At 37.3% G+C, this 22,189-nt stretch overlaps 1 protein-coding gene across 2 annotated transcripts in view; it reads left to right on the forward strand.

Moving 5' to 3' along the window:
• STK31 (serine/threonine kinase 31) overlaps nucleotides 1-22,189 on the forward strand; it is a 109,503-nt gene that overhangs the window by 56,425 nt on the left and 30,889 nt on the right. For both annotated transcript variants that reach the window (XM_049781438.1, XM_049781439.1), the window contains exons 11-13: nucleotides 2,711-2,890; nucleotides 6,098-6,214; nucleotides 15,794-15,913. In XM_049781438.1, coding sequence (XP_049637395.1) covers nucleotides 2,711-2,890; nucleotides 6,098-6,214; nucleotides 15,794-15,913 — 417 coding nt within the window. The remainder of the gene's footprint in view (nucleotides 1-2,710; nucleotides 2,891-6,097; nucleotides 6,215-15,793; nucleotides 15,914-22,189) is intronic.

Genomic DNA, 22,189 nt, shown 5'->3' on the forward strand with positions numbered 1-22,189 from the left:
AAATCTGAGATGGACTTTGTAGGATTAAGGATGGAAAAACATAATTGGCTGGAGAGTTGTAGTTTGGACCATGTGACAACCCTTTCCTTGAGAAATTATTTTGTATTTGAATCAAGATATGTGTGTTTGTTTGTGTTTGTGTTGTGTTTGTGTGTTTTGTGCCATACTTGGTGATTTTCAGGAGCTATTCCTGGCTCTACCATCAGGAATTACTCTTGGTGGTGTCAAGGGGAACACCTTGGATGTTAAGGATTGAACCTGGGTCTGGCTGTATGCAAAGCAATTACCCTATATGCTGTTCTATATGGTTTATATGTGAATGGCCTATAATGGCTATATGTGAATCTGGCCTCTGAACCAAAATACTTTTGTATGAGGACTATAGGCTTGGTTCTAGCTGGATACTGAAAAACTGTGTATTGAGCTCTCCTTTACTGACTGACTCCTTATTATAGTAGTTATTATTACCATGCTACTACCACTAATAACTACTTGCTATAACAGTTGTTACTATTATTATAATTACTAAATTATACCCTATGACATTTCTATTTTCTGTATATGCAGAGAATGAATAACTATGTTTGCTCAATGAGATATGCTCCTTTATCCTCCTAATAAACATATTTTTTTTTCTTAAAAAAATTCCAACCTAAGAATCCCTCTCCAAACAAATGCTAAATATGTAGGCTCTTAGGTCACCCTAACTCATTCTAGCATAAAATTCAGAGCTTAATTCTCTTACCTTTTAGAAGAGGGATTTACTTTACATTTGATGATACTTGGCCAGTCAGGCCAGTGGTTGAATGCTAAGACTCAGTTACTTGGGCCTCCAAGTCCAGGGGCATCAGAGCCACAGTGGGTGATGTTTGGAGGATTCCAGGTCTATTGGTGATTCTCAGGGACTACATGATGCTAGAAACCAAACTTGTGGCTCTGTTTATGCGAGGCATGTGTCCTTTACTCATGTGCTCCTTAACCCTCTCTCCATCTTCATTTTGAAACTTGGCCTATAGTTTATGTTGGTCAAACACTGTCCTACTCATGGACTACTCAGCAATTACAAATGAACTCAGGCTTTTCGTGACCACATATAGGACTTGAGGTAATTTTCTAGTGAGAAAATTTGTTGCCCCCAAGTCATGAAACAGTTGAATAAGAAAGAAGTTTAGAAAAGAATTTTAGGGGGCCAGAGCAATAACAGTGTTTGCCTTGCACACGGCCAACACAGAAGGGACCCTAGTTCCAATCTGGCATTCCATATGGTCCTCCAAGACTGCCAGGAATAACTTCTGAGCGCCGCCAGTGAGACCCAAAAGAAAGAAAAAACAGAACAAAACAAAAAAATGTTTTAACATATACAAAATTTTAACTTAAAATTTAATGTTCCACTGTTCTGTGATATTTTTGGTATAACATTGTACTGTAATAAATCATCTCAAGTTCTATCCATTTATGGATGGGCATAAGTTTTTCTTTCTTTTTTGAGTGCTTAGGGGTACATCTAGCTATGCTGAGGGCTTGTTCCTGGAACTGAGCTCTGGAATCACTTCTGACAGTTTTGGGGGACCATGTGAGTGCCAGGGATTGAAACTGGGTCATCTGCATGTAAGGCAAGCATCTTATCTGCTGTACTATCTCTTCAGCCCTATGAGTTTTATTTAATTTGGTTTACGGCCTCTTCAGGCACAGTGCTCAGGACTTCTGTTTCTGTGCTTAGGGGTCATTCCTGGTGTGCTCAAGGGACCAAATGTAGTGCCAAAGGTCAAATATTGGTTGGCTTTGTGCAGGGCAAGTGCCCTCTCCACTGTACTATCTCTTTGACCACAGTTTTTCTTTCAATAACTGAGTAGTAATAAATCTATTTATATTACAATTTTCTTTGATGGGTATTTAGGATGAGATTATATTTTGGCTATTGTGAATAATGCATATTTTAATTATGGATGCTTATAGTTTTTTGAATTTATTTTTATATCCTTTGAATAGTATATCGGATATTTATATTTTAATCAAAATTTTAATTTTTTTTTATAAACTTTGAATTGAGTATAATCCTCGACAACTCTAACACTTACCTTCTAATCACACTGATTACACAATGGTCAAACACTTATTTCTTGGGGCTGGAGAGGTGGCGCTAGAGGTAAGGTGTCTGCCTTGCAAGCACTAGAATAGGACGGACCGCGGTTCGATCCCCCGGCGTCCCATTTGGTCCCCCCAAACCAGGAGCGGTTTCTGAGCACATAGCCAGGAGGAACCCCTGAGTGTCAAATGGGTGTGGCCTAAAAACCAAAAAAAAATCCCACTTATTTTACATATCACACATATAATGTGCTATGCTTTAAATAAAGTAAGATAGAGAAAAGAAAATGTTAATGCAATTGCAATAAAAATAAATTAACAGTACTGTATTTATTGGTAACTCAAATTTGCGTGTCTTTTTATAGAAAAATTAGTAGATCTATACAGTTCACACCCTATTTTAAGTATCAACTAAATTATTTATGATTCTTTTTAATTAACTACTATAGTTCAAATAAATCACCTTTTTGATAGTTTTATGTCTGTTCAGTCATGCAATATTTTACTTATAAAATCAGAGATAGAAATTTACCATATATTTCTTTGATCTTAATACTGTGCTTGCATCTAATGCAAATTGCTAAATTACTAATGTAAATTACTAAACATAAGTATATTTATGCAGGACATGTCAGTGTCTTTAAAAGCAGTATATGGACAGGCCAAAGAAAGGACATACTCTGAAGAAATGCTTGCAAAATTTTATGACTGGAAGTGTGATAAAAAACAGGAATTCACCAATGTCAGAAATGAAACAGATATTTCTCTACAGCACCTTAAGACATGGTTCCAGAATGCCTTAAAGGTAATAAGAGCTCTTATGTAGCAGAGTTGTATTATAAGCCAGGTATTATTCTAGAAGAAAATTTCCATTTCTAGAGATGGGGGCAGAGAATGAGCAAAAATATAGAATAAAAAGATAATGTGAATATTTCTAACTGGCATGGAGAATGAAGAAATTACCTACTTATAATTAGGAGATAGGTGAAACTTTAATCAAATTGTAGATATTAGATAATATCCCTGGAGTTTAAAGTATAACAAATACTTCATGATGAGAGAGATAAGGTATGTCTATCTATACCCTATGTTATAAAGCAGTGGTTGTCAACCACTGGTTTTTGAATCAGTGCCAATCCATAATAGAAAGTTGTAGAATCTTTTTTTCTCTTTTTAGGTCTCTCTTTATCCAGACATCAAATTTAATTTTTAAAAATTGTAGGGGCTGGAGCAGTGGCACTGAGCAGTAAGGCATCTGCCTTGCCAGCACTAACCTAGGATGGACTGTGGTTCAATCCCACAGTGCCCCAGATGGTCTCCCAAGCTAGGAGTGATTTTGAGCCCACAGCCAAGAGTTACCTCTGAATGTTACCGGGTGTGGCCCCAAAAATATTTTTACCATTTTGTTGAGGGACTGTGATTTTTATGGTACTGTTAATTATGCCTTTTATGAATGTATCATGCTAGTTATCATTGTCTTCTTCCCTCTACCAGTGTCCTAAGGTCCGAGCAGTCACCTTTTGTGTGACTTTTCTTCTCTAGCCAAATATTTAAATTTGATTACTTTGGCCATTTATTGTTTCTTTGCTATGTTTCTTTATATCTCATATAAGATAGCTTAAAAAATAATTTAAAGGGGCTGAAGCTATAGCACAGCAGTAGGGCTTTTGCCTTGCATGTAGCTGACTTGGGACAGCTGACTTAGGTTAAATCCCTGGTATCCCGTATGGTCCCTGAGCTGGCCAGGAGTAATTTCTGAGTGTCTAGCCAGGAGTAACCTCTGAGTGCTGCTGGGTGAGTCCTCCCACCAAATTAAAGTAAATGCATCACATAGTTGGCATTGCTATCATGAGACTTTTGTTTCTAGATAAGTGAAAGCAAAGTTATTGAAATAAAGAAAAGAAAAACCCCCAAAAGAATGAGAAGTTAAAAAAAAGGAAAAATGTACAGTAACAATCACATTTGTGAAAATTATTGTATCTCTAATGAAGTCATTAATACAATGGCAGAAGATTTAATAAGATCTTTTTAGCTGTCCTTTTTGTTAATTTGGTATATTCCCATAGAAATGACAGCATAAGTCCAGAGATTCAAGGCACTATTACTTATAGTACAACTTTTATTTTTTTAAACTTGATTGATTGATTTCAGTGGCACTCAGGGTTTACTCCTGGCTCTGCACCCAGAAATCACCCCTTGCCAACTGGGGGCCCATATGGCATGCTGGGAATCAAATCGGGTCCCCCCTGGGTCAGTTGCATGCACTCAAACCAAATGCCCTACAGCTGTGCTATCTCTCTTGCCCTGATACTACAACTTTCAGAGGCATGTACCCAACTGCCAGGCCTTCTGGAAGAAGGAAGAAGAGTAAGGGAATGTCTGCACTCACTCCAAAAAGCTCTGGTAATAGCAGCCCCCAAAGCAGCTTACCTGAAGTGAGGTCAAATTGGTGTCCCTGAAGGGAATTGTAGAGGAAATCACTGGAAAACAGTGATTCAGGGTGATGGAGGCAGCATGAGTGGCTCTGGCATGGGGCTGGGCTCCCCTCCCCCGTGAGATGGCCAGCTTTCTGCTGTGTGGGCTGGTGAAGCCATGGCCTTTTATTGGTTGGTTTACTTCATTTGAGAAGAGTGTGTCTATGGAGCTGGCCTAGTTTGAGTATGTGACTGTTTGTGGGCATGGTTGCAGCTGCCAGGCTTCCAGGAAGGAGGAAGATATAGAGGAGGTTGCCCACACTTGCTTGAAAAAGTGCTGGTGATATCAACCTAAAAATCAGCATACTTGAAGTTTAGTCAGCTTGGTTTTCCCAAAGAGATTTGTAGAGGATCAGTGATGAGGCAGGCCCTCTCATGGTGTTTCTGGGTGATGAAAGGTAGATTATTTAAAAGGAATTTTTTTTTTTTACTGTGGAAATGGGTGAAACCTACACACATGCTAAACTTCTATCATTTTATAAATTGGAAATCAATGATAATCTGACGTCTTTTTAAAAAACATTCTCTTTATAGGTATGTAAATAAAAAATCAGTATGAACAATTCTATGTTAATACATTTTAAAGTCAACATGAAATAGATAAATCCTACAAGTTTGTGACTTAGTAAAAATAAGTAGAGGAGAATTAAGGAAAATTGACGAGAAAATCTGAATAGAATATAAGGTATAGAAGTTTTATTTTAAAAGGAGAATATTGCCCTTATATTAAGAAATACTATAGTGCTTATGTATAGTGCTTATTATAAACATATTGTAATAAAATACATATATATCTAAAATTACTTGAATAGACAGCATATTGTTATATATAAACATTTATTGTTAGGATAAATAAAACCCATTATAAAGCTAGGACTTTATTTAGTTAAGGTCAATCATAAGTGCCATGATGGTGGCTGTGCTCAGTGACAAAGTACTGAGAAGTTTGTCTCGTCTTTGAAAAAAGCTCCTTTAACATTTCTTGAAACCTAGTTTAAAGGGTACGAATTCTCTAAGCTGTTGCCCATCCACGAAGCTCTGGTATCAGATGTTCCTTCAACTTTGAATGCTAATCTAGCTGGATAGCATATTCTTGGTGAGGAAGGTTTTTTATTTTTATTTATTTATTTATTTTTTGCTATGAACTTCTGGCCTCTTGAATCTTGGGTGCTAGTCTCAACTTTAGAACATTAGTTTTCTTTCTTTTTTTTTGTTTTGTTTTGTTTTGTTTTTGGACCATACCCAACACTCAGAAGTTATTACTGGTGCTGCACTGAGGAATTCTAGCTGACATTGCTCGGGGGACCACTAGGGCTGCCAGGGCTTGAACCTAGATTAGCCATGTGCAAGGCAAACACCCTCCACACTGTATGCTCACTCCAGCCTCTCATGTATCTTTATTTCCCCATTTTGGCCAGTGCACAGCTTAAAATCTCAGATATAAGGACATAGTAAATCTATTGGTTAAAATTTCAGTCATAAGGACACAGTAAATACTAATTAAATTAACTGAGATTTGTTCTTACTTTTAAAATGAGGCCTTTGATTTATCTGTGGAAGAATCTCTGAATCCTGCGGAAACAATTAATAATATTGATGAACTCCTAGAGAAAGCTGAATCAAGTATCTGCAAAGAGCTGGAGATATCTTTGACTGTGAGTGTTAATATTCTTTATTGCTTCTTGAAGCAATATGGTTTCTTTTAGTAGTTAGAGAGTATTAAAACTTATTTCATTTCCTTTTATAAGATTATTTGAAAGGTTAGAACTGTCATATTATAATCCAAACAAAGGCAATGTTTTATTCTTCACTGCAGGGTCTTTTAATAGTGCATTTTTACTTGAAAGCCTTTTTTAATCTGGAATTTTAACATTTTTTAAATTTTTTTTCTTTATTTAAACATCTTGATTACATATGTGATTGTGATTAGGTTTCGGTCATGTAAAGAATACCCCCATCACCAGTGCAACATTCCCACCACCAATGTCCCAAATCTCCCTCCATCCCACCCTCCCCCCAGCTGTACTCCAGACAGGCTTTCCAGTTCCCTCATTCATTCACATGATTATGGTAGTTCTCTGTGTAGTTATTTCTATAACTGCACTCACCACTCTTTGTGGTGAGCTTCATGAAGTGAGCTGGAAGTTCCAGCTCTCCTCTCATTGTCTCTGAGGATTGTTGCAAAAATGACTTTTATTTTTCTTAAAACCCATAGATGAGTGAGACTATTCTGCATCTCTCTCTCCCTCTGACTTATTTCATTCAGCATGATAGATTCCATGTACATCCATGTATAGGAAAATTTCATGACTTCATCTCTTCTGACGGCTGCATAATATTCCATTGTGTATATGTACCACATTTCTTTAGCCATTTGTCTTTTGAAGGGCATCTTGGTTCTTTCCAGAGCCTGGCCATTGTGAATAGTGCTGCAATAAATATAGGTGTGAGGAAGGGGTTTTTGTATTGTATTCTTGTTGTTCCTAGGGTATATCCCTCGGAGTGGAATAGCTGGGTCGAATAGGAGCTCAATTTCCAGATTTTGGAGGAATCTCCATATAGCTTTCCATAGAGGTTGGACTAGATGGCATTCCCACCAGCAGTGGATAAGAGTTCCTTTCTCTCCACATCCCTGCCAGCACTGATTGTTCTCATTCTTTGTGATGTATGCCAATCTCTGTGGTGTGAGGTGGTATCTTATCGTTGATTTGCATCTCCCTGATGATTAGTGACGAGGAACATTTTTTCATGTGCCTTTTGTATTTCTTTTTTTTTAATTTTTTTAAATTTATTTAAACACCTTAATTACATACATGATTGTGTTTGGGTTTCAGTCATGTAAAGAACACCACCCATCACCAGTGCAACATTCCCATCACCAATGTCCCAAGTCTCCCTTTGCCCCACCCGACCCCCGCCTGTACTCTAGACAGGCTCTCCATTTTCCTCATACATTCTCATTATTAGGACAGTTCAAAATGTAGTTATTTCCCTAACTAAACTCATCACTCTTTGTGGTGAGCTTCCTGAGGTGAGCTGGAACTTCCAGCTCTTTTCTCTTTGTATTTCTTTTTTATCAAAGTGTCTGTTCATTTCTTCTCCCCATTTTTTTGATGGGATTAGATGTTTTTTTTTTCTTGTAAAGTTCTGTCAGTGCCCTGTATACTTTGGATATTAGTCCCTTATCTGATGGGTGTTGGGTGAATAGTTTCTCCCACTCGCTGGGTGACTATTGTATCCTGGGCACTATTTCTTTTGAGGTGCAGTAGCTTCTCAGTTTAATGTATTCCCATCTGTTGATCTCTGCTTTCACTTGTTTGGAAAGTGCAGTTTCCTCCTTGAAGATGCCTTTAGTCTCAATGTCATGGAGTGTTTTACCGATGTGTTGTTCTATATATCTTACGGTATCAGGTCTGATATCAAGGTCTTTAATCCATTTGGATTTTTACCTTCGTACTTGATGTTAACTGGGGGGGTGTCTATGTTCACTTTTTTTGCAAGTGGCTAACCAGTTCTGCCAGCACCACTTGTTTTTTTTTTTTTAAATTTTTTTTTTTATTTAAACACCTTGATTACATACATGATTGTGTTTGGGTTTCAGTCATAAAAGGAACACCACCCATCACCAGTGCAACATTCCCATCACCCAAGTCCCAAATCTCCCTCCTCCCCCCCAACCCCCGCCTGTACCCTAAACAGGCTCTACATTTCCCTCATACATTCTCAATATTAGGACAGTTCAAAATGTAGTTATTTCTCTAACTAAACTCATCACTCTTTGTGGTGAGCTTCCTGAGGTGAGCTGGAACTTCCAGCTCTTTTCTCTTTTGTGTCTGAAAATTATTATTACAAGGGTGTCTTTCATTTTTCTTAAAACCCATAGATGAGTGAGACCATTCTGCGTTTTTCTCTCTCTCTCTGACTTATTTCACTCAGCATAATAGATTCCATGTACATCCATGTATAGGAAAATTTCATGACTTCATCTCTCCTGACAGCTGCATAATATTCCATTGTGTATATGTACCACAGTTTCTTTAGCCATTCGTCTGTTGAAGGGCATCTTGGTTGTTTCCAGAGTCTTGCTATGGTAAATAGAGCTGCAATGAATATAGGTGTAAGGAAGGGGTTTTTGTATTGTATTTTTGTGTTCCTAGGGTATATTCCTAGGAGTGGTATAGCTGGATCGCATGGGAGCTCGATTTCCAGTTTTTGGAGGAATCTCCATATCGCTTTCCATAAAGGTTGAACTAGACAGCATTCCCACCAGCAGTGGATAAGAGTTCCTTTCTCTCCACATCCCCGCCAACACTGTTTATTCTCATTCTTTGTGATGTGTGCCATTCTCTGGGGTGTGAGGTGGTATCTCATCGTTGTTTTGATTTGCATCTCCCTGATGATTAGTGATGTGGAACATTTTTTCATGTGTCTTTTGGCCATGCGTATTTCTTCTTTGTCAAAGTGTCTGTTCATTTCTTCTCCCCATTTTTTGATGGGGTTAGATGTTTTTTTCTTGTAAAGTTCTGTCAGTGCCTTGTATATTTTGGAGATTAGCCCCTTATCTGATGGGTATTGGGTGAATAGTTTCTCCCACTCAGTGGGTGGCTCTTGTATCCTGGGCACTATTTCCTTTGAGGTGCAGAAGCTTCTCAGCTTAATATATTCCCATCTGTTAATCTCTGCTTTCACTTGCTTGGAGAGTGCAGTTTCCTCCTTGAAGATGCCTGTGATGTCCTGGAGTGTTTTGCCTATGCAGCACTACTTGTTGAAGAGGCTTACCCTGCTCCATTTAGGATTTCCTGCTCCTTTGTCAAAAATTAGGTAATTGTATGTCTGGGGGACAATATCTGAGAACTCGAGCCTATTCCATTGATCTGAGGGTCTGTCTTTATTCCATTACCATGCTGTTTTGATAACTATTGCTTTGTAGTGCAATTTAAAGTTGGGGAAAGTAATGCCTCCCGTTTTCCTTTTCCCTATGAGTGCTTTAGCTATTTGAGGGTGTTTATTGTTCCAGATGAACTTCATAAGTGTTTGATCCACTTCTTTGAAGAATGTCATGGGTATTTTTAAGGGGATCACATTAAATCTGTATAATGCTTTGGGGAGTACTGCCATTTTAATGATTTTAATCCTGCCATTCCATGAATAGAGTATGTGTTTCCATTTCCATGTGTCCTCTCTTATTTCTTAGAGCAGGGCTTTATAGTTTTCTTTTGATTGTGTTTGGGTTTCAGTCATGTAAAGATCACCACCCATCACCAGTGCAACGTTCCCATCACCAATGTCCCAAATCTCCCTCCTCCCCAACCGAATCCCGCCTGTACTCTAGACAGGCTTTCCATTTCCCTCATACGTTCTCATTATTAGGACAGTTCAAAATGTATTTATTTCTCTAACTAAACTCATCACTCTTTGTGGTGAGCTTCCTGAGGTGAGATGGAACTTCAGCTCTTTTCTCTTTTGTGTCTGAAAATTATTATTGCAAGAATGTCTTTCATTTTTCTTAAAACCCACAGATGAGTGAGACCATTCTGTGTTTTTCTCTCTCTCTCTCTGACTTATTTCACTCAGCATAATAGATTCTGTGTACATCCATGTATAGGAAAATTTCATGACTTCATCATCAAAACATAATATTCTATTGTGCTGCATAATATTCTATTGTGTATATGTACCACAGTTTCTTTAGCCATTCGTCTGTTGAAGGGCATCTTGGTTGTTTTCAGAGTCTTTCTATGGTAAATAGTGATGCAATGAATATAGGTGTAAGGAAGGGGTTTTTGTATTGTATTTTTGTGTTCCTAGGGTATATTCCTAGGAGTGGTATAGCTGGATCATATGGGAGCTCGATTTCCAATTTTATAGTTTTCTTTGTATAGGTCCTTCACGTCTTTGGTCAAGTTGACTTCAAGGTATTTGAGTTTGTGTGGTACTATTGTGAATGGGATTGCCTTCTTGACTTCCTTCTCTTCCTTATCATTATTGGTGTATAAAAAGGCCATTGATTTCTGTGTATTAATTTTGTAGCCTGCCACTTTGCTATATGAGTCTGTTGTTTCTAGAAGCTTTTTGGTAGAGTCTTTAGGGTTTTCTAAGTAGAGTATCATGTTGTCTGCAAACAATGAGAGCTTGACTTCTTCCTTTCCTATCTGGATTCCCTTGATATCTTTTTCTTGCCTGATCGCTATAGCAAGAACTTCCAGTACTACATTGAAGAGGAGTGGTGAGAGCGGACAGCCTTGTCTTGTACCAGAATTTAGAGGAAAGGCTTTTTGTTTTTCTTTATTGAGGATAATATTTGCCGTTGGCTTGTGGTAGATGGCTTCAACTGATTGAGAAAGGTTCCTTCCATTCCCATCTTGCTGAGAGTTTTGATCAAGAATGGGTGTTGGAACTTATCAAATGCTTTCTCTGCGTCTATTGATATGATCATGTGATTTTTATTTTTCTTGTTGTTGATGTTGTGTATGATGTTGATAGATTTACGGATGTTAAACCATTCCTGGGATGAAACCTACTTGGTCGTAGTATATGATTTCTTGATGATGCATTGGATACTATTTGCCAGTATTTTGTTGAAAATATTTGCATCAGCATTCATCAGGGATATTGGTTTGTAATTTTTTTTTTTGGCAGCATCTCTGTCTGGTTTTGGTATCAAGGTGATGTTGGCTTCATAAAAGCTGTTTGGGAGTGTTCCTGTTTTTCCAATTTCATGGAAGAGCCTGGCTAGGATTGGTAGTAGCTTCTCTTGAAAGATTTGAAAAAATTCATTAGGAAATCCATCTGGGCCTGGGCTTTTCATTTTGGGCAGATGTTTGATTACAGTTTCAATTTCCTCAGTGGTGATGGGGTTTTTTAGATATGCTACATCCTCCTTACTTAAATGTGGAAGGTTATAAGTGTCCAAGAATTTTTCCATTTTTCCTAGGTTCTCATGTTTAGTAGCATAAAGTTTCTCAAAGTAGTCTCTGATTACCCTTTGGATCTCTGCAGTGTCTGTCGTGATCTCCCCCTTTTCATTTCTAATACGGGTTATCAGATTTCTCTCTCTTTCTTTGTGAGTTTTCCAATGGTCTATCAATCTTGTTTATTTTTTCAAAGAACCAGCTTCTGCTTTCGTTGATCTTTTGGATTGTTTTTTGGTTTTTCACTTCATTGAGTTCTGCTTTCAGCTTTGTTTCCTTCTGTCTCCCTATTTTTGGTTCCTTTTGTTGGTCATTTTCTAATTTTTTGAGCTCTGTCATTAAGTTATTCAGGTATGCCCCTTCTTCCTTCCTGATGTGTGCTTGTAGAGCTATAAATTTTCCTCTCAGGACCACTTTTCTGTGTCCCATAGACTCTGACAGTTTGTGTCTTCATTATCATTTGTTTCCAGGAAAGTTTTGATTTCCTTTTTGATTTCATCTCGGACCCACAGGTTGTTCAATAGCAGGGTGTCTAATTTCCAATTGTTAAAGTTTTTTCTGTGTGGCTTTGTAGTTCACATCTAATTTCAGAGCCTTGTGGTCAGCAAAGGTAGCCTGCAAGATTTCTATCCTCTTGATTTTATGGAGGTATGTTTTATGTGTCAGCATGTAGTCTGTCCTGGAGAATGACCCATGTACATTGGAGAAGAATGTGTATCCAGGTTTTCTGGGGTGGATTGTCCTACATATATCTACTAGTCCTCTTTCTTCCATTACTCTTTTCAGGGCTAGTATGTTTTTGTTGGGTTTCAGTCTGGTTGACCTATCAAGTGTTGATAGGGCCGTGTTGAGGTCTCCCATGATTATTGTGTTATTATTTATTTCTTCTTTCAGATTTGTCATTAATTGTATTAAATAATTTGCTGGTATCTCATTGGGTGCATATATGTTTAATATTCTGATTTCTTCCTGTTGCACATATCCCTTGATTAGTGTCCATCTTTGTCCCTAACCACTTTTCTGAGTATAAAGTTTCTGTCATTAGATATTAATATGGCCACCCCGGCTTTTTTGAGGGTGTTGTTTGCTTGGATGATTTTTCTCCAGCCTTTGATTTTGAGTCTATGTTTGTTCTGACTATTCAGATGTGTTTCTTGTAGGCAGCAGAAGGTTGGATTCATCTTTTTGACCCATTTTGCCACTCTGTGTCTTTTAATTGGTGAATTTAGTCCATTGACATTGAGGGAGATGATTGTCATAGGATTTAATGTCATCTTTGTAGATAAGTTTGCTGTGTTTGTTGGTCTCTCTTGTCTTAGAGTAGACCTGTCAGTTTTTCCTTTAAGGCTGGTTTATCTGTGAAGTTTCTGAGCTGTTGTTTATCCATGAAGCTATGTATTCTTCCTTCAAACCTGAATGTGAGTCGGGCTGGGTGCATTATTCTCGCTGAGGCATTCATTTAATTCAGTCTTGTCACAATATCCCACCACTGTCTTCTGGCCTTGAGAGTTTCTTGTGACATGTCTGCGGTAAGTCTTAGGGATGCTCCTTTGAATGTAATTCCCTTTTTTGATCTTGCTGCTATCAGTTATCTATATCTGTGGGATTTGTCATTGTAACGAGGATGTGTCTTGGGGTGTTTTTCTTTGGGTCTCTTTTAGCTGGTTCTCTTCGGGCATGCAGGATTTGATTGCATGTAGTCTTTACCTCTGGGAGTATCTCTTTGATGATGTCTTTGACAGTTGATTCTTCCTGGAGATCTCCTGCCTGGGTCTCTGGGACTCCAATGATCCTTATGTTGTTTCTGTTGAGTTTATCAAAGACTTCTGTTTTCATCTGTTCGCATTCCTTGAGTACTTTTTTCATTGCCTGTTCATTTGTCTTAAGGTTCTTTTCCAATTTCTTCTGTTGTGTTGTGTTTTTCTGCATCACATCTTCCAGTACTCCGATTCTCTCCTCAGCTGATGATACCCTGCTAGCGAGGCCATCCATTGAGGTTTTCAGTTGAGCTACCGTGTTTTTCAGATCTGTTATTTCAGTTTGGAGTTTTCTGATTCTGAATTTGTTCTGTTCAGATCGATCTATGCTTTCTTTGAGTTCTTCAAACATCTTCCATATTGCTATTTTAAGTTCCTTATCTGAGAGATTAATCAGGTGGTTGGAATTTATTTGGTCATCCAAGCTTTCGTCTTCATTTTCTGTGCATGGTGTTAGCCTGCGAGGTTTCCGTATTGTCACGCTTGTAGTGTGGTTTTTTCCTGCGTGTTGTGGTGGGGTTCATTGGTTAGAAAGAGTTCGCGGCCGCGAAGCGAAGCAGCCACGCTCTTCTGTGCCTCTAGTTGACAGTTTTTTGGGGGTGCGCTCCCTAGGCCTTTGAGGAGACTTTCAGGGATTCAGAAATACAAGCAGACAGGCACAGACAGGAGAAGTTTTCCTTGAAGTTCTCAGAGTGAACAAAGGCACAGCATGGCAGAGTCTCCACAAGCCAGAGAGTTCAGCTTATTGGACGGTGAGCCCCACAGCCAGAATGTACTCACTGGGCAACCTGAAAATGCAGTTTTTTTGGGGTGTGTTCCCTAGGCCTCTGAGGAGACCTTCAGGGATTGAAAAATACAAGCAGACAGGCACAGGCAGGAGAAGTTTCCCTTGAAGTCCTCAGAGTGTGGAATCTTAACTTTTAAAATAATATAATTTGATTTTTTTTTCGGTTTTGCTTTTGGGCCACATCCGGTGGCATTCATGGGTTACTTCAGGTTTGCGGTCAGAAATTGCTCCAGCAGGATTTGGGGATCATATGGGATGCTGGGGATCCAACTTTGGACTGTCCTGCCTGCTTGACAAATGGCCTATTACTGTGTTATCGCTCCGGCCCTATAATCTGATTCTTAAACTTAGTCTACCCAGGAACTAAGACTTAGGAAGTTGTGAAAACAATATAAAATCAGCAGAATTTTTGGTTTCTTTTGTAATATGAATGTTGTTCATTAGGACTATCCCATTATTATCTGTTTATCAACATGGAACTTTGGTTAAAGTTTATTTAACTTGTTTCTTTTTACTTCTATTATTTTAGCCATATTGGTACATTTATTAATACATATTAGTAAATATGTATTAACGTTTACATTTTCCTATTGTCATTGTCCATGTTCAAGTTTTTTTTCCAGACTCAATTTTAAAAGTACTTATTGATCCATGATTTGGAAAATAAAGTGCTATTTTCTCCCCTAAGGGTAAACATTTTATTTTTTATTTGTTTACTTATTTGGTTTTTGGGCCAATCCCTGCGGTGCTCAGGGATTACTCCTGGCTCTGTACTCAAAAATCGCTCCTGGCAGGCTCAGGAGACCTAATGCGTTGCTGGAAATTGAACCCGAGTCTGTCCCAGGTCAGCCACATGGAAGGCAAACACCCTACTTCTGTGCTATTTCTTCAGCTCAACATTTTATATTTGGAGAAATTCATATTGTGAATTTTCAGTTACATAAGCAAAAATATTATATACACCCTCACCTAGAAATAAATAAGAGTATAAAGATTTAAATCATGATACTGTATTGTCTATATAATATAGTTCTTCTATTTACTATTATATTATCCATAGTTTCCATTAATGTTCTATTTCAGCTTTAATAATAATAGCACAATAGAATAAACTTTTCTGCATAGACATCTTTGACATTAATCTCTTCTGTCTAGGAAACGATTTATGTTTAAAAAATACTTTGATGCCTGGGGCAATAGTACAGTGTTTGCCTTATGTTGTCCCAGCTGGGTTTGATCCCTGGTATCTTATATGGATTCCCTGAGCCCTTCAGGAGTAATCCCTGAATGCAGAGCAAGGAGCAACCTCTGAGTATTGCTAGGTATGGCCTAAAAGTAAACAAAGAAAAAATTGAAATAAATATTTATCTGGTGAGGAAGAGGGCTCTTGAGGCCCTTCCTGCTGATACTTGATAATTAACTTGGCAGTGAAGGCCCAGGGACTCAGGGCTCCATGCCTGGAAATGTAGTGTTGCCCAGTCAAGACAAAACTCCTTACTCATTGGACTCTCACTAATTTGACAGATCTCTTAGGTCACTGTCAAAGAGCAAAATACTTGTGTTTTCTTCAATATATTTTATGATTTCTTGTTTTACATCCTAGGTTTTAGTATATGTAAAATTAATGGTAGTGTAAGGTGTTAGATAATGGTCTCATTTAATTTGTTTGCAGGTAGAGTATTTTATAAAGGTATAAAATTGAAGTTTATTGTTATTGAAGGTTCATACTACTTTGGCTTATTCTTTTTTATATAATTCCATGTATTTCATTTCTTTTAGGAGCAAGGTGATACAGACAAGGAAATAATTTTAAATACATATAGTCAAGTATTAGAAAAGATCCAATCAGAAGAAAGGCAAATTGCTGCTGTACATTCCAAGTATAAGGACAGTATTGAGGTTTGATTATGCTTTTTTTTTATTGTTCTTATATTTTGATTCTTTAATTTCTTAAGATTTGAACTTTTCTCAAGTACTTTCATTTCTAATGTATAGGCAATTGAAAATTTCTATAATATTTATTATTAGATTGTAAATGAAATATACTCTATTATAAGTGGCCATTTTTATTAATATGAATATTTGAGTTTTTATTGTATTAAATCTTTGATTTTCCTGGTTTTCAAAACACAATTTTCCTTATTTTCTTTCTCCTGTTGAGGAGGTATGTATTTATTAACAACTATTATTATTATTTTCTTAGTGGAACAACTAATCAATGATTTAATTTACTTCAGAAAGAAACCAATACTGAATTAAATTTACCAGAAAAAATTAAAACAGCATTAACTAATTGGGCATTAATTTTTTTAATTTCTTTTTTTTTATTGTGACTAATGTGAATTCCAAATCATTCTTAGTTATATTTAAGGTACAAAGTGACAGTGAACTAGGGCCATGCCTACTACCAGTATTGTCCTCATCCACCCCTGTTCCCACCATGCATCCCATACCCCTCCCCCCTTGCACCCTGGACTGCTAGTATTGCCAGTTCCTTTTGTATATAACTTGATGTAGATTGGGTATCTTGATTCTGTTGTTGATGACCTGTGGTTTGGTGTCTGGTTTGTCTGGGTCTGATTATTTTTTACTTCCACTCAACAAATATTCTTTTATAAGTTTTTTTCCTATTTTATTTATATATTTTTCTGAAGAGCCAGTGCAAATGGGATGATTTCCTTTGTAACCTGACAGTGTTTTAGAAATAGTTTATCCTGTGATGACAATTTTTCTAGATAGTGGATTTCCACCTTTTATACATGCAAACTAGTTGTTGAAAACCAATGTTATATACTGTACTTTTGCATGACCAAACCATCATCCCTAGTGTAGATAGGACATTATTTATTTATCTCTGCTTCCACTTGTTTGGACAGTGCTGTTTCCTCCTTGAAGATGCTTTTAATTCAATGTCCTAGAATGTTTTGCCTACGTTTTCTTCTATATGCCTTATAGTTTCGGGTTTGATATCAAGATTCTTACTCCATTTTAATTTGATCTTTGTGCGTAGTTTAGATAGAGGTTCGAGTTTGCTTTTTGGCATGTGGCTTACCAGTTGTCTCATACCACTTGTTGAAGAAATTTTCCTTGCTCCATTTTTATTTCTTGCCCCTTTATCAAAGATCAAAGATTAATTGTGTATGTCTTAGGGTCTTTCTCTGAATATTCAATTCTATTCCATTGGTCTGAGGGTTGGTCCTTATTCCACTACCATGCTGCTTTAATGATGATTGTAGTACAATTTAAAGTTGAAGAACGTGATGGCCCCCATCTTCTTTTTTCTCAGGGTTGCTTTTGCTATTCTTGGGTGTTTATTGTTTGAGTTGAATTTCAGGAGTGTTTGATACACTTTTTTGAAGAATGTCATGGGTATCCTTAGAAGAATTGCATTGAGTCATTACAATGCTATGGGGCAAAGTATTGTCATTTTAATGATATTAATTCTCCCAATCCATGAGCAGGGTATATGTCATTATTTCCTTGTGTCCTCTTTTGTTTTTCTTGAAGCAATGTTTTATAGTTTTCTATGTATATATAGGTCCTTCACTTCTTTAGTTAACTTAAGTTGAATTTCTGTGGTGTTACTTTGAATGGGATTTTTAAAAATAATTTTTTATTTTGACCAAGTTGGATTACATTACAAATATTTCACACTAATATTTTAGGTACATAGTGACATTTGAATCAGGGCATTCTTACTGTCACTCCACCCCCATCATCCTGTGTAACCTTACCCAATGGCAAGACTAGCCCATTTCTGGGAGGGGTTGTTGGTAGGTAACAAAAGGATTGCCTCAGGGGTGAGGTGTAAAAAGGAGTCAGAGGCACAAAAGAGAAAAGAGCTAGAAGTTACAGCTCACCTCATGAAGCTCACCGCAAACAGGGGTGAATTTAGTTAGAGAAATAACTACATTTTGAACTATCCTAATAATTAGAATGTATGAGGGAAATAGAAAGCCTGTCTAGAGTACAGGCGGGGGTTGGGTGGGGAGGAGGGAGATTAGGGACATTGGTGATGGGAATGTTGCACTGGTGATGGGTGGTGTTCTCTACATGACTGAAACCCAAATACAATCACGTATGTAATAAAGTTGGTAAAATAAAATAAAAAAGAGTCAGAGGGATTCAGTGGGAGATGGAAGAAAGAGCAGGAGACATGGCAGAAAAAGTTTGAGATGACAGGGCAATTGAAGAGTGCATGCTTAAATAGGTTTAAGATTATAGGCCACACACGTTGGCCAGGGCCTTAATAAAGTTGATGTCTCCTGAAACCTGATTCCTTTGAGTCTTTTCCTCGAGGCTATCCTGAACCCTCAGACCTGCTGGCTGGAGGGAGTTGCAGGTGCCTGGCCAGGGCCGGCAGAGAAAGGCCTCTCCTCCATCCATCTTACCATCATCCACCTCCATCCAGGACTCAATAATTAATGTGTTTTTCTATACCCACCACCAATATTGTCCTCGTTCCACCCCTATTCCCAGTATGCATCCAATATCCCCCTCCTTTGCTTCCTGGGATTCTAGTATAAGTGGTCCCCTTTGTGTCTAGGTTGTTGTAGATTGGGTATCGATTCTGTTGTATGTAGCTTTGGTGTTTAAGACTGATCATTTTTTTATTTCTACTCAATATTCATACGACTGTTTGGTCTTGGTACTCTCCATTTTGCCCCCTCAATTTATGAGGCAAAACAAGATGGTTCAAGTTATGTGGTTTTGTTTGAAGCAAAGAAAAAAATAAAGGGCAAAAATCAAACAATCAAAAAACGGGAGGAGTCCTGCTAGAGGCTATAAATATCAATTTAACATAAAAAAGCAAAAAAGGAAGAAAAACATAACAATACAAAACAAGCAAACAAACAAAAAACCCAAAAAGCACCACAGTAATAAAGCCAACAGCCAAACAATAACCAATGTCCCAAAATAAAAGTAAACAACAAATGAAAAAACAAATAAACAACAACAATAACAAAAATTTTAATTTGTGCTTCTCTCTCTCTCTCTTTTTTTTTTTTTGCATAGGCAGAGAAATATTGGGGAGATTAGAAAGGGAATTCCCTTGGCCTAAGAGATACAGGGTTTCTCCACCCTTGAAGTATACTGTCATGGGAATAACTACAGGCTCCGTACATGCTCTTTTATTCTCCCCTGGGTTCTTTGTGGTGTCTGGAAACTTTCCACTTAGTTGTGGATGATAAAATATCAGGCCTCTGTAACTAGAGATCTTGGTATTTGCACAGGTCATAGGATAAGAGCCTAGGGATGGAGTCTTTCTTTACGGTTCTAGAAGTTCTGTTCCATCACTGTTGTTTTAATCAGTCTTCTGTAGTTGGTGGTCTTGGTTTGTGCACCAATCCTAGGGGGAAACCTAGGATAGAGTCTTTCATTATGTTTCCAGAAATTCTGCTCAGTTGCAATTGTTTCAGTCAGACCTCTGGAATTAGTGATCTTGATTGTTGTATAGATCATAGGCCAAAGCCTAGACTAGGGTCTTTTTTATTGTTCCCAGGATAAGTTTTGCCCAGTCATGGTTGTCACTATCAGTCTTCTGTAGTTAGCTATCTTGGCTTTTGTGTAGATCAAAGGATGTGTATATATATATATACACACATACATATATATATAGAAAAAATTAACTTGTTTATATTTAACAAATTTTTTTAAAATGTCTATTTATAATTATTTATCTATAAGAAGGCCATTGATTTTTGTGCATTAATTTTGAAGCCTGCCACTTTTCTATATGAATCTTTGTTTCTAGGAGCTTTTTGGTAGAGTCTTTACAGTTTTATAAGTATAGTATCATGTCATCTGCAAACAGTGAGAGCTTGACTTCTTCCTTTCCTATGTGGGAGCCCATAATATCTTTTTTTTTTTTTTGCCTAATTGCTATTGCAAGTACTTCCAATAGTATGTTAAATAGGACTGGAACAGCCTTGTGTTGTACAAGATTTTAGAGGAAAGGCTTTTAGTTTGTCTCCACTGAGTATAATATTAGCCATGGTCTTGTAGTAGATAACCTTGAGTATATTGAGAAAAATTCCTTCCATTCCCATATTGTTGAGAGTTTTTATCATGAATGGGCATTGGACCTTATCAAATTTTTTCTCTGTATCTATTGACATGATCATATGGTTTTTATTTTTCCTTTTGTTGATATGGTGTATTATGTTGATTGATTTATATATATTAAACAAATCTTGCATCTCTGGAATGAAACATACTTGGTCATGGTGTATGACTTTTCGGTTTTTGTTTATTTGTTTGTTTTTGAGTCACACCGACAGTGCTCAGGGATTACTCCTGGCTCTACACTCAGAAATCGTTCCTGGCAGGCTCTGGGGACCATGTGGGATGCCGGGATTCGAACCACCAACCTTCTGCATGCAAGGCAAATGCTTTACCTCCATCCTATCTCTCTGGCCCATGACTTTTCTTGATGAGGTGTTGGATCCTATTTGCTAGGATTTTGTTGAAGATCTTTGTATTTGTGTTAAGGATATTGTCTGTAGCTTTTTTTTTTTTTTGTCAGTTTCTCTGCTTTTGGTATCAGGTTAGCTTCGTAAAAACTATTTGGGGGCATGTTTCTGTTTTTTTTTTTTTTTTTTTCAGTTTCCTGGAACAGCCTGAAAGGATTGGTAGTAGGTCCTCTGGAAAGGTTTGAAAGAATTTATTAATAGATCCATCTGGGTCTGGGCTTTTGTTTTGAGGCAGATTTTTTTTATTACAATTTTAATTTCCTCAATAGTGATTGGTCTGTTCAGATATGCTAGATCCTTCAGGTTTAACTATGGAAATTTTTAAGAATCCAAGAATTATCCATTTCTTGCAAGTTTCTTGTTTTGCGGCGTAGAGTTTCTCAAAGTAGTCTCTGATTATCCTTTGGCTGTTTGTAATACCTGTAGTGATCTCCTCCTTTTTAATTTCCAAACTTGTTTATTAAGTTTCTCTGTCTCCCCTTCTTTGTACATTTTGCTAGTGGTGTATTGATCTTGTTTATTTTTTCAAAGAATTAATTTTTGCTTTCATTGATCTCAGACATTTTTGGATTTCCATTTCATTAATTTCTGTTCTAAGCTTTGTTATTTCCTTCTGCCTACCTATTTTTGGTTCATTTTGTTGATCATTTCCTAATTTTTTTTTTCTTTTGGTTTTTGGGCCACACCCAGCGATGCTCAGAGGTTACTCCTGACTGTCTGCTCAGAAATATCTCCTGGCAGGCACGGGGGACCATATGGGACACCAGGATTCGAACCAGCCACCTTTGGTCCTGAATTGGCTGCTTGCAAGGCAAACACCACTGTGCTATCTCTCCGGGCCCGATCATTTCCTAATTTTATAAGCCGTGTTACTAAGTTATTTATGTAGACCCCTTCTTTCTTCCTGATGTGTGCTTGTAAAGCTATAAATTTTCTTCTTAGTACTGCCTTTACTTTGTCCCACAAAATTTGATAAGGTGTGTCCTCTCCCCATTTTGTGATGGGGTTTTTAGGTTTTGTGTAGTTAACCTTTGTAAATACTTTGTATTTGTATATCCTAGATATCAAATCTTTATCTTATTTTTGAGTGGAAAATTTTTCTCCTATTTAGGTAGCAGTTAATTTTATTCTGTTTCTTTTGCCATACCAAAACCTTTAAGTTTGATATAGTCCAATTTATTCAGATTTGATGCTATAGCCTTGCTATTGGCATCCTTTTGTTGAAGACTTATTGAGGTCTAAGTTTTGGAGTATTCTGCCAATGTTTTCTTCAATGAACTTTATGGATTTAGGCCTAATCTTAAAGTCTTTAAACAACTTTGAATTGACTTTTGAGTAAGACGTGAGCTATGGATTGATCTTTAATTTCTTTTTTTAAGTAATATTTTTAATATAATTTTAATTTTAATCATAGTGGCTTACATATCGTTCATAGTAATATTCCAGGTAAATATTAACATTGAATCAGAGGAATTCCCATCACCGAATTGTCCTCCCTCCACCTCCGTTCCCATCCTGCCTCCCATATCCTCCACCCTCACCCCAGGGGCTGTTAGAATGAGTGGTCCCCTCTGTGTCTAGTTTATTATTTAGTGATCTTATAACTGCTTGATCTTGGTACCTCCATCTAATTGGTAGCCCCTCTAATTGGGAGGCGGGACTAGATTGTTCCCACTCCATTGAGAACACAGACTTGGAGAGC

This window comes from Suncus etruscus, chromosome 10, assembly GCF_024139225.1.
Source record: "Suncus etruscus isolate mSunEtr1 chromosome 10, mSunEtr1.pri.cur, whole genome shotgun sequence".
Classification (NCBI taxonomy): Eukaryota; Metazoa; Chordata; class Mammalia; order Eulipotyphla; family Soricidae; genus Suncus; species Suncus etruscus.